Source organism: Pleuronectes platessa, chromosome 11 (assembly GCF_947347685.1).
Source record: "Pleuronectes platessa chromosome 11, fPlePla1.1, whole genome shotgun sequence".
NCBI lineage: Eukaryota > Metazoa > Chordata > Actinopteri > Pleuronectiformes > Pleuronectidae > Pleuronectes > Pleuronectes platessa.
Window position 1 is genome coordinate 6,537,569 of NC_070636.1, and position 12,263 is coordinate 6,549,831.

Here is a 12,263-nt window from a genome sequence, read left to right on the forward strand (position 1 = left end):
GTAACTTGAGAATATGGGCTATATAGGTAAAATTTGATTGATTGATTGATTGATTGATTGATTGATATTCCTGTATATTTATATATATATATATATATTTCTGCTGTTTTTATAATATAAATACAGTTTATATTTTGTTGTACTATCCACTCCAGCACAAAATCACTTTAATACTGGACACTGACACAATCACATCATTGCATTCAATACCTGTATCTGTATATATGCTCTCCGTATGTGATATATGTGATGTATGTGATTTATGCATATATGTCAGTGATGTGTTAAGTGTACAAGCTACTGGATGATCTGAATTTCCCTCGGGATTAATAAGGTATCAATCTATCTATCTATCTATCTATCTATCTACATCACATCTGTTTGCTGTCCTGGCTCCTAAATGGTGGAATGAGCTCCTCATTGACATTAGGACAAAAAGTCTACACATACTCCGCCGCAAACTAAAAATACATCTCTTCAGACTATACCTTGAATAGAAGTTTAAACCAACACATTAGTAGAACTTAAATGGCACTTAGTAGTTTGACTTTCTTGAAGAAATTCTACTTTCTTGATGCTTGTTGTTCTTGGTTTGTACCCTCAAGGTTGAATGCACTTATTGTAAGTCCCTTTGGATAAAAGCATCAGCTAAATGAAATATAATATAAAACAAAATCAGCCTCACACCATGATGGAGTTATTGATGATGGTGAACTGCCAGCAGAGGGCAGTGTGCATCTACTTAGAGACATGAAGGGATATTCCTGAGGGAGAGAGTTATTCCCAGAGCAGCTTCCTGGCTTCAGTGTTCAGTCACAGTTGGATTTAGTTGAGGAAACAAAATCACTTGGTTAGATTTTGATACATTTCTTGGTTTGGGATGAAATAGTCCATTAACAACAATCACATTCAAATGTTTTCTGGTAAAAAGCCTCGAAGACAAACTTCTCCCATGTGTGCAGACCAGAACTTTTCAAAGTCAGACACAGAAGTGAAAGTTCCTTCATGTGATGTCCACATGTTCTCACTCAGCGTCACCTCTTCCTCTCAGTTTCATAAAGACAGGTGCACTCAAATGTATTTTGCATGAATTTACTGCATCGCTGCTCCTCAGAGTTAAAGTCACACAGAGTCTGAACGTAAGATGAGCCTGAGGTGGTGGTGGTGGGGGGGGGGGGGGGTGAGGGGGCGTTGAATATAAACTTTATGACCTTATTATCATTTACGTGGATGCACAGGTCTGCACTTTTATGATAAAATATTTGTAAACATTTTTGTTTATTCTGAACATTGAGAGAAAACAAGTTGATGAATTAATATAAAAAAAATAAGTTTTACATCATTTGAAAGCTGTAAAACAAACAGGATGCTTCAAAAGAATTAAAAACAAAAAGTTCTTTTGAAAAAATTATTTTGTACTTCTACTCACTATGTAATTCAAGGGGAATGAAATACACATATTTGCATCAATGAAAGTGACACAATTTGAATCCAGATGCTGATGACCCTCAATTGTGCTTCTTCATATTTAGTGTAAATCCAAACAGCAACGCTCCTGAGTTTGTGTCCCACGTCACCTTCAGTCCGCTCAGAGCAGAGGAATCATTTCCATAGAGAGGAGGCTTTGCATCGTCAGCTGATCCTCCACTGAACTGAGAAGCTTTATAGTCCTGTGACTCCAACTCTGCAGGACTCAGACCCGTCAGTCGACCACAACCACCATGACTCTCATCACCCTCCTCATCTGGACGCTGGCCTGCTGCAGCTTCACAGGTTCAGTCACTCAGCAACATTTCAGACGTGATGCGCTGCCTGTTCTCTATCTTCACCTCCGCTGATTAATGTATGATTTGTGTTTGTGTGCAGGATGCAGCGGCCAGGTGACAGTGACTCAGCCTCCAGTCGTGACATTTACTCCAGAATCCACTGTCACACTGACCTGTAACACCAACCCCAGTGTTTGGAGGAATAGTGCTGGTGATCGTATGTCCTGGTACCAGCAGAAACCTGGACAGGTTCCCAAGCTTCTTATATACTTAGCATCAACTCTTAATACAGGAACTCCCTCTCGATTCAGTGGCAGTGGCTCTGGTTCTAGCTTCACTTTAACCATCAGCGGTGTTAAGGCTGAAGATGCTGGAGACTATTACTGTCAGAGTTATCATAGCTGTGGAGTGTTCACACAGTGATTTAGAGCCGTACAAAAACCTCCCTCTGTTGGACTGAAGTGAAACTGGTCTGCTGCAGCTGCACAGAGAATAACTGGTCCAGTGAACACAACACAAGTCTTCAAGCAGAGCGACAATGAGGCTAAACACAACTGAAACATACTCGCAGTTTTAAATGTTCAGAAATCTCCAAACAAAGCCCCATGAAACCAACTTTGTCAAATTTATATTTTCTACTTTATTTATTTGAAAAACAGTCCAATTATCAATTAAGAATAACACAATTTGTAATTATAATTTATAATCGACGGGGCACAACCATGGTGACAGGGACCAACAATCAAACGTAAAGATCAGTCTCATTCAGATCTAGTTCAATTAGAAATCTAAATATTTACTATCAAACATTATTTAATGAACAGTGAAGGTTATGGAGATCTTGACAGTGTAGCAGTTGGCAAAATTCAACATTAATGAAAGAACATTGTTGAAAGAAAAACATTTATTATGAATATAATAAAGTATAAAAACATAAAGTACTAACAAATGTACTAACTAAACAAAGATGTGTATGTGAGTGTGTGTGTGCCTATGTAGATCAGGGTGCTCTCAAAATGGTGGCTTGCCAAAAGAGTGACAACCTCCTGTGGACTTCTTAGATGGTCGCTGACCCCCTAAAGATAGCTGCCCCCCGCCCCCCCCCCTTTGTTAACGGCCCCCCCTTCCTTCAGAAGTGGTTTTAGGGGAGAGCGGGGTAATGTGGGACATCGGGTGATGTGAAACACCCCCTATATCTAGGCAACGGAACACATTTGTGGTCATGTGATTATTATGTTTTCAAGCCCCTCCCTTTCCACCCTTGCCATAAAGGAGAAGTTGGTGTAGGTGCTGTGGAAAGTATGTTTTTTCAGAAAAATTTGTTTTTTGCATGTAAAAGTAAAATTTCTTGCTTGGAACTTAGTCAACTGCTGTGTCAAAACAAACTGATTCAGGTAGAAAAACTTATATCATAAATGTTGATGAACTTCCAACATATAAAACCATGTGATTGATGCTAGCTGAAGATTAGCCTGATCTGATAAAAGATGTTGTTTTTCTAAAATTGTGGCTTCGGGGTAAAGTGGGACGAATGCTGTGGGGTAAAGTGGGACAGTGTCTCACTTTACCCCACCATGAAGCACAAGTTAAGTTTAGTCTTAAATATATTTTAGTGTTATATTACATTATATATGTTTTATTTTTAATGTGATAATCATTGTAGAAAAGCCATCATGCCAAGAAACTACAGCAGGAAGACAACCTCGGGCCAAACACCCCTCACAGAGATGGAGAGTGCAGCCGCTGAGGTCATGCAAGGAAAGAAGTCCTTAAGAAAAGCTGGAAGGGATAGAAATATTGATAAGACAACCCTCAAAAGATTCATAAAGAAAAAGAGAAAGGGAAAGTAAAATCAGTAGCCTGGGGTGCAGTAGCTGAGGTAAAGAGAATATTCACAGATGAGATGGAGGAGGAGCCAAACACTTGAAACAACTAGCTGACCAGTTCCATGGCCTTGCTCCAGTTAAGTGCCGTGAACTGGGATTTGAATACGCAGAGAAAAACAATATCCCTGTGCCTGCCAATTGGACAGAGAAACAATGTGCAGGTAAGCTAGGGTGTGCAAGAGATCACATGAATCATAATAATCATAAATGTGCTTAATTGACCAATCCCCATGATTCTGTTACTAGTCCGATATTAGTCGTTGTCAATCTAGCTTTCGGGATTTTAACTATTACAACATGTGTTGTTATGGTAGTTTTAAAGTGGAAAAAGTAAGTGTCCCACTTTATGGGACACAAGACCACTTTTTTTAAAACAATCATATTTTCACGGCCCTCTGTCCTGAAGACATTCTGATCATTTCCATTGCTAGAAAACATCCGTAATTAATGGGAAATGTGTCAATTTTACTGATATATCCGTTTAGCTCGCCTAGAGGGGAGCAAATGTAAAAAATGTCCCACATTACCCCGCTCTCCCCTACGACCGGTAGCTGGGGAAGATTTAAATGAGGTGAAGAGATATGCGTGTGTCTGTGTAAATGTTAAGTCAGAGAATGAAAGGGTCAGAGAGATATGCAAAGAAAGACAGTGAAGATCATTACAAACTATCTTTACTTTCGAATAACTTATAACCAACATATCACAACACATATCAAACTTATAAACATCACACAGAAACAAATAAACAGTCTTGCTTAGCGTAGTATAATTATTAAGCCCAGGTTGTGTTACCAGTCCTTGGAAAGGGGAAAAGGATGTTGTGGTTCCGTTCGCAGTTCTGTGAAGTCTATGGGCTGGTCGTAATGTTTTTGCCTCACGGCTCTGTTGAGCTGTGCAGCTCAGATGCTTGTTGAATCTTACCTGCAGGACGTCGAGTCGCTGCTAGGAGTTTGGAAGAGCTTGAGATTCAACGAGGTTTCCTCAGTGAGATGAGCTGGAAGCTGCACCTTTGACCTCCTCTCGTTGGATGGGAAGAGAAGATTTGAGTTGGAGAAATCAGGTTTCTCCTCTGGCCAATGCAGGAAGATAGGCCGGCAGCCTTCCTCCTTGGAAAGTTGATGGAAAGAGAGAGAGAAGGGGGATACCTGGCCTTATATTGGCCTGGTGACCTCACAGGTCATGGGGCAAGAGTGACCAATTGGAGCTGACCCTGGTGGCTTTTCACACCTCTGGGTAAAGTTGCCTGGAACAAAAGGACATGCATTATCCTGGGAGATGGAGTTCGGGAGGTTTTCTCAAGAACAAAGACCATGCTGGATTTCAGGCTTTGACTACCATGTAGGCCGAAGAGTAGGCCTGTGGTTCCACAAATATCATGTCCCAACAAGTTCTAACAGAAAACTACAATAAACACAGATAATATACACGTTGTATATTATAACACATGAAGGTCATAACCCAGAATAATCTTAAACAATTGTAGTTATTTATCAATTTCATTTGATGACTAAATGTTGCCAGATATTTATTTATCGACTTTAATTGTCATTTAGATTCTTTAACACTTCATCAATTAGTGATATAATGATAAAATGATCACACATTCAAAAGTGTATTACCATGAAGCACTCACACATCAGAACATGGATGGAACAGAATATCTAATTAATTGTTATGCTAAATGTGTAATATCCCTTACATTGCTCACGTTTCATATAAACTTAATTCTCTCACTTATCGACAATAAGATGAATTATGAGGAACGTTCTACAAACTACTAATGTGATACTTTTGTGATTTTCATAATTTTGTTCAATGTTCATCTCAGATGTCAGAAACATGGTTTTCATGCAGATTCACACAAGAGAAATTACTGTCTAAGTAGAAGTAAAACACAGATTTACATTCATATCTTTTGCCGCAGAAAATATTAAACAGAAGCAGATGTTGGTGATGATATATTTTATTTTAGTAAAGAAAAAATAGAAATGTGAAAAACAAATGACATTCGAACATGAAATATTTATTCTTGTTTCAAAAGTAGCACAATACAGCATTTGACTGTCGTAATGAGTTGAAGAAAAGGCATGAAGACATGCAGAGCTGCAGTAGAACACATGTAAATCAAACAGACCCACAGTAGAGCACAATGACTCCATCCGGTCGTCTCTCTACTCCGAGCAGAGGTCAGGGTCCAGGGTTTGAGTGACAGGGCTCTGTCCGTCCAGACTGGCCTCACAGCTCACTGAGCACGCCTTCCTCCACTTCTCTGCTGGGAGGCTCATGGTGCTGCTCCAGCTGTAGTGGCCGCCCCCCCCCAGGACCCCCGGGCTGTGAGACACCCCTGAGGACCTGCTGCTGCCCCCCACCTTCCAGCCCAGGCTCCAGGCTGAGGGGAAGCCCCCGCTGGCCACACACACCAGAGTGACAGTGCCCTGCTGCAGCTCTTCACTGGAGGGGGGGAGGAGGGTCAGGGTGGGCCGCACCACACCCACTGGAGGAGAGAGAGGGGAGAAAAGACAAAGGGATGAGGATGAAGGAAAATGACGTACAGGTGATTTCTTGTATGTTATAAAATGAAACAGAAGAACTTCTACTGTTGAACATCATTCACTCAGTGTCAGACCATCAGCCGCAGGGTTCAAGTGTCAATGTGGCTGAGAAGGTTCACTGATAATGATTATTGATGATTATTGAGGACGTCTTCACGTCTGTTTCTCAACGTGTGACAGTGAAGAACTCGTCCCTGAGATGATTTTCTTCTGTTTAAACTCACAGAGCTGAAACACTGGTGTGAAAACAGTTCAAACCTTTGTCGTCTGTTTCTTTCACTTCCTTTTCACCACATGAAGCGTGAACACAAAGCTGAGCTGCATCTACTGATAAAATCCTGTTTGTGTTCAACATCAGATTTTTGTGCCAAAATATGTTTGATCAATTCAAACTAAACATTTTTAAATTGTATATGATTTAGTTTGAAGCTTCAGAAAATTCCATTTTAAAACGTTGTAAACATGTGAACAAAAATCATCATTGTACATGAAAATAGATGAAACATTTCTATTAGTATGTTTCTATAAATGTATTAATCAACATAAATGAATTACAACCAATACATATTGATCTACATTTCTTTCTCTCAGAATATGAGATCACATTTGGTTTGAAGCTTCAGCAAATTCTATTTTAAAACGTTTTATACATGTGAATAAAAATCATCATTGTACATGAAAATAGATGAACAATTTGTTTTTTGTACGTTTCTATGAATGTATTAATCTACATAAATCGATTACAAGCAATAAATATTGATCTGAAATTATTTTTCTCAGGATATGAGATTAACTTAGATTGATAAAAATTCAACAAAATATCAGCCAGTCAATCTCTGAACTTGATCAAATTCTTGTTCATATTTCATAAAAGTTATTAATGTACAAAGTAAAAATCTCTGGTACTTACCGTTACTGACGAGTTTGGTTCCTCCACCGAAAGTCCACCACAGTGATACAGACTCATTAGGTGCTCGTACAAAAACCTCCTGCACCGTGAACAACAGTCTGTCCACTGAAGAGTCACTTGTTTCTGGTTGAACTACACAATTTACACTTAATATTTATATTGAGCTAATGTGGCTTGAAATTTCATCGAGATTCAATAATAAAAAATAAAATATTTGTTAACATTTTTGTTACTTCTTAGCATTTAGACACAAAAAGTTCATTTAACTTTGCCATGAATTAATATTAAAAAAATATTTTGACATCATTTGAAAGCTGTAAAGCAAACAGGATGCTTCTAAAGAATTAAAACAAAATGTTTTGAAAATTAAATTGTACGTTAATTCACTCTGTAATTCAATGGGAATGAAATACACATATTTGCATCAATGAAAGAGACACAATTTCAATCCAGATGCTGATTAAATTTAGCTAAAGTGGCTTGAAATTTCATCACGAGTGAGTAATTAAAATAAAAAAAAATAAAAAAGTTCTTAACAATGAGAGACAAAAAAGTGATGTAACTTTGTCTTGAATTAATATTTTTAAAAAAATATTTTGACATTATTTCAAAGCTGTAAAATAAACAGGATGCTTCAAAAGAATTAAAACGAAAAAAAAAATTTAATTAAATTGTACATCTACTCACTCTGTAATTCAAGGGGAATGAAATACACATATTTGCATCAATGAAAGTGACACAATTTAAATCCAGATGCTGACGACCCTCAATTGTGCTTCTTCATATTTAGTGTAAATCCAAACAGCAATGCTCCTGAGTTTGTGTCCCACGTCACCTTCAGTCCGCTCAGAGCAGAGGAATCATTTCCATAGAGAGGAGGCTTTGCATCGTCAGCTGATCCTCCACTGAACTGAGAAGCTTTATAGTCCTGTGACTCCAACTCTGCAGGACTCAGACCCGTCAGTCGACCACAACCACCATGACTCTCATCACCCTCCTCATCTGGACGCTGGCCTGCTGCAGCTTCACAGGTTCAGTCACTCAGCAACATTTCAGACGTGATGCGCTGCCTGTTCTCTCTCTTCACCTCCGCTGATTAATGTAGGATTTGTGTTTCTGTGCAGGATGCAGCGGCCAGAAGATTGTGACTCAGCCTCCAGTCGTGACATTTACTCCAGGATCCACTGTCACTCTGACCTGTAACACCAACCCCAGTGTTTGGAGGAGTAGTAGTGGTGATGTATTGTCCTGGTACCAGCAGAAACCTGGACAGGCTCCCAAGCTTCTTATATATTATACATCAACTCTATATTCAGGAACTCCCTCTCGATTCAGTGGCAGTGGCTCTGGTTCTAGCTTCACCTTAACCATCAGAGGTGTTCAGGCTGAAGATGTTGGAGATTATTACTGTCTCGGTGATCTTGGCAGTGCACAGTTCACACAGTGATTTAGAGCCGTACAAAAACCTCCCTCAGTTTGACTGAAGTGAAGCTGGTCTGCTGCAGCTGCACAGAGAATAACTGGTCCAGTGAACACAACACAAGTCTTCAAGCAGAGCGACAATGAAGCTAAACACAACTGAAACAAACTCACAGTTTTAAATGTTCAGAAATCTCCAAACAAAGCCCCATGAAACCAACTTTGTCACGTACGATGTATTATAAAACACATTAAGCTCATACAACCAGCACATCCTGCAAGTTTAAAACCAGAATAATCAAAAACAATTGTGGTTATTTATCAATTTCATTTGATGACTAAATGATGCCAGATATTTATTTATCGACTTTAATTGTCATTTAGATTTTGTTACACTTCATCAATTAGTGATATGATGATTATTATAATCACACATTCAAAAGTGTATTACCATTAAGCACTCACACATCAGAACATTGATGGAACAGAATATATAATTAACTCTTATGCTAAATGTGTAATTTCCCTTTAATTTCAAAGGTTTCATTATAAACTTTTACTTCTGTCAGTAATTGACAACTATAAGAATTATGAGGAAAGTCCTACAAACTACTAATGTGATACTTTTGGGATTTTCATCATTTTGTTCAATGTTCAACTCAGAAGTCAGAAACATGGTTTTCATGCAGATCCACACAAGAGAAATTACTGTCTAAGTAGAAGTAAAACACAGATTTACATTTATATCTTTTGCCTCAAAAAAAATAAAACAGAAGCAGATGTTGGTGATGATATATTTTATTTTAGTAGAGTAAAAATAGAAATGTGAAAAACAAATGACATTCGAACATGAAATATGTATTCTTGTTTCAAAAGTAGCACAATACAGCATTGGACTGTCATAATGAGTTAAAGAAAAGACATGAAGACATGCAGAGCTGCAGTAGAACACATGTAAATCAAACGGACCCACAGTAGAGCACAATGACTCCATCCGGTCGTCTCTCTACTCCGAGCAGAGGTCAGGGTCCAGGGTTTGAGTGACAGGGCTCTGTCCGTCCAGACTGGCCTCACAGCTCACTGAGCCCGCCTTCCTCCACTGGTCTGCAGGGAGGCTCAAGGTGCTGCTCCAGCTGTACTGGCCGCCCCCCCCCAGGACCCCCGGGCTGTGAGACACCCCTGAGGACCTGATGCTGCCCCCCACCTTCCAGCCCAGGCTCCAGGCTGAGGGGAAGCCCCCGCTGGCCATACACACCAGAGTGACAGTGCCCTGCTTCAGCTCTTCACTGGAGGGGGGGAGGAGGGTCAGGGTGGGCCGCACCACACCCACTGGAGGAGAGAGAGGGGAGAAAAGACAAAGGGATGAGGATGAAGGAAAATGACCTACAGGTGATTTCTTGTATGTTATCAAATGAAACAGAAGAACTTCTACTGTTGAACATCATTCACTCAGTGTCAGACCATCAGCCGCAGGGTTCAAGTGTCAATGTGGCTGAGAAGGTTCACTGATAATGATTATTGATGATTATTGAGGACGTCTTCACGTCTGTTTCTCAACGTGTGACAGTGAAGAACTCGTCCCTGAGATGATTTTCTTCTGTTTAAACTCACAGAGCTGAAACACTGGTGTGAAAACAGTTCAAACCTTTGTCGTCTGTTTCTTTCACTTCCTTTTCACCACATGAAGCGTGAACACAAAGCTGAGCTGCATCTACTGATAAAATCCTGTTTGTGTTCAACATCTGATTTTTGTGCCAAAATATGTTTGATCAATTCAAACTAAACATTTTTAAACAGTTTATGATTTAGTTTGAAGCTTCAGCAAATTCTATTTTAAAACATAATTAACATGTGAATGAAAAAAATCATTGTTCATGAAAATAGATGAAACATTTGTTTTAGCATGTTTCTATAAATGTATTAATCTACATAAATTGATTACAACCAACACATATTGATCTACATGTCTTTCTCTCAGAATAGGATATTACCTCGGATTGATAAAAATTCAACAAAATTATCAGCCAGTCAATCTCTGAACTTGATAAAATTCTTGTTCATTATTTGATTAAAGTTATAAATGCACAAAGTATAAATCCTGTTTGTGTTCAACATCTGATTTTTTTGCCAAAATATTTTTGATCAGCTCAAAATAAACATTTTTAAACAGTTTATAATTAGTTTGAAGCTTGAGCAAACTCTATTTAAATTTTTTTAAACATGTGAATAAAAATCTTAATTTTAAATACAAATAGATGAAATAATTGTTTCAGTTTGTTTCTATAAATGTATTAATTTACATAAATTGATATCGACCAATAAATATTGATCTGCATTTCTTTCTCTCAGGATATGAGATTACCTCAGATTGATAAAAATTCAACAAAATTATCAGCTAGTCAATCTCTGAACTTGATCAAATTCTTGTTCATTATTTGATAAAAGTTATAAATGCACAAAGTAAAAATCTCTGGTACTTACAGTTAATGTTGAGTTTGGTTCCTCCACCGAAAGTCCACCACAGTGATACAGACTCATTAGGTGCTCGTACAAAAACCTCCTGCACCGTGAACAACAGTCTGTCCACTGAAGAGTCACTTGTTTTTGGTTAAACTACACAATTTACACTGAATATTTATATTGAGCTAATGTGGCTTGAAATTTCATCGAGATTCAATAATTAAAAATAAAATATTTGATACATTTTTTGTTACTTCTTTACTTTGAGAGACAAAAAGTTGATTTAACTTTGTCATGAATTAATATTTAAAGAAATAGTTTGACATCATTTGAAAGCTTTAAAACAATCTGGATGCTTCAAAAGAATTAAAACAAAATGTTTTGAAAATTCCATTGTTCGTCCACTCACTCTGTAATTCAATGGGAATGAAATACACATATTTGCATCAATGAAAGTGACACAATTTGAATCCAGAATCTGATGACCCTCAATTCTGCTTCTTCATATTTAGTGTAAATCCAAACAGCAACGCTCCTGAGTTTGTGTCCCACGTCACCTTCAGTCCACTCAGAGCAGAGGAATCATTTCCATAGAGAGGAGGCTTTGCATCGTCAGCTGATCCTCCACTGAACTGAGAAGCTTTATAGTCCTGTGACTCCAACTCTGCAGGACTCAGACCCGTCAGTCGACCACAACCACCATGACTCTCATCACCCTCCTCATCTGGACGCTGGCCTGCTGCAGCTTCACAGGTTCAGTCACTCAGCAACATTTCAGACGTGATGCGCTGCCTGTTCTCTCTCTTCACCTCCGCTGATTAATGTATGATTTGTGTTTGTGTGCAGGATGCAGCGGCCAGGTGACTGTGACTCAGCCTCCAGTCGTGACATTTACTCCAGGATCCACTGTCACTCTGACCTGTAAAACCAACCCCAGTGTTTATAACAATGGTATTTATGATTTTATGTCCTGGTACCAGCAGAAACCTGGACAGGCTCCACAGCTCCTAATATTCTGGGTGGATAATGAACAATCAGGAACACTAGCTCGGTTTAGTGGCAGTGGAAGCAGCTCTGACTTCTCTTTAACCATCAGTGGAGTTCAGAGTGAAGATGCAGCAGTTTACTACTGTCAGAGCTTCCATGTAGTAAGCGGAGCACATGTGTTCACACAGTGATTTACAGTCGTACAAAAACCTCCCTCAGTCAGACGCAGAGACATGAGCTGTTACAGCAGGAAGAGAGTGGGACACAGACCAGTGAACACAGA

The 12,263-nt window shown here is 38.9% G+C and overlaps 4 gene segments (V, D, J or C); 2 read left to right on the plus strand and 2 right to left on the minus strand.

The window, feature by feature from the left end:
* Positions 1 to 1,518: 1,518 nt before the first annotated feature.
* LOC128451253 (Ig kappa chain V region K16-167-like) lies at positions 1,519 to 2,215 on the plus strand. The segment is given in 2 exon segments: positions 1,519 to 1,773; positions 1,867 to 2,215. Coding segments are annotated over 2 exon segments (375 nt in total).
* Positions 2,216 to 5,597: 3,382 nt separating this feature from the next.
* Positions 5,598 to 12,263, minus strand: part of LOC128451235 (Ig kappa chain V-III region MOPC 63-like) — a 62,255-nt gene continuing 55,589 nt past the window's right edge. Inside the window, 2 exon segments of the V gene segment in view lie at positions 5,598 to 6,146; positions 7,115 to 7,150. Of these exon segments, the coding sequence occupies positions 5,824 to 6,146; positions 7,115 to 7,150 (359 nt within the window).
* Positions 9,316 to 12,263, minus strand: part of LOC128451237 (Ig kappa chain V-III region MOPC 63-like) — a 150,125-nt gene continuing 147,177 nt past the window's right edge. The window contains 2 exon segments of the V gene segment in view: positions 9,316 to 9,862; positions 11,015 to 11,050. Of these exon segments, the coding sequence occupies positions 9,540 to 9,862; positions 11,015 to 11,050 (359 nt within the window).
* Positions 11,493 to 12,263, plus strand: part of LOC128451236 (Ig kappa chain V-III region MOPC 63-like) — a 91,388-nt gene continuing 90,617 nt past the window's right edge. The window contains 2 exon segments of the V gene segment in view: positions 11,493 to 11,746; positions 11,840 to 12,158. Of these exon segments, the coding sequence occupies positions 11,695 to 11,746; positions 11,840 to 12,158 (371 nt within the window).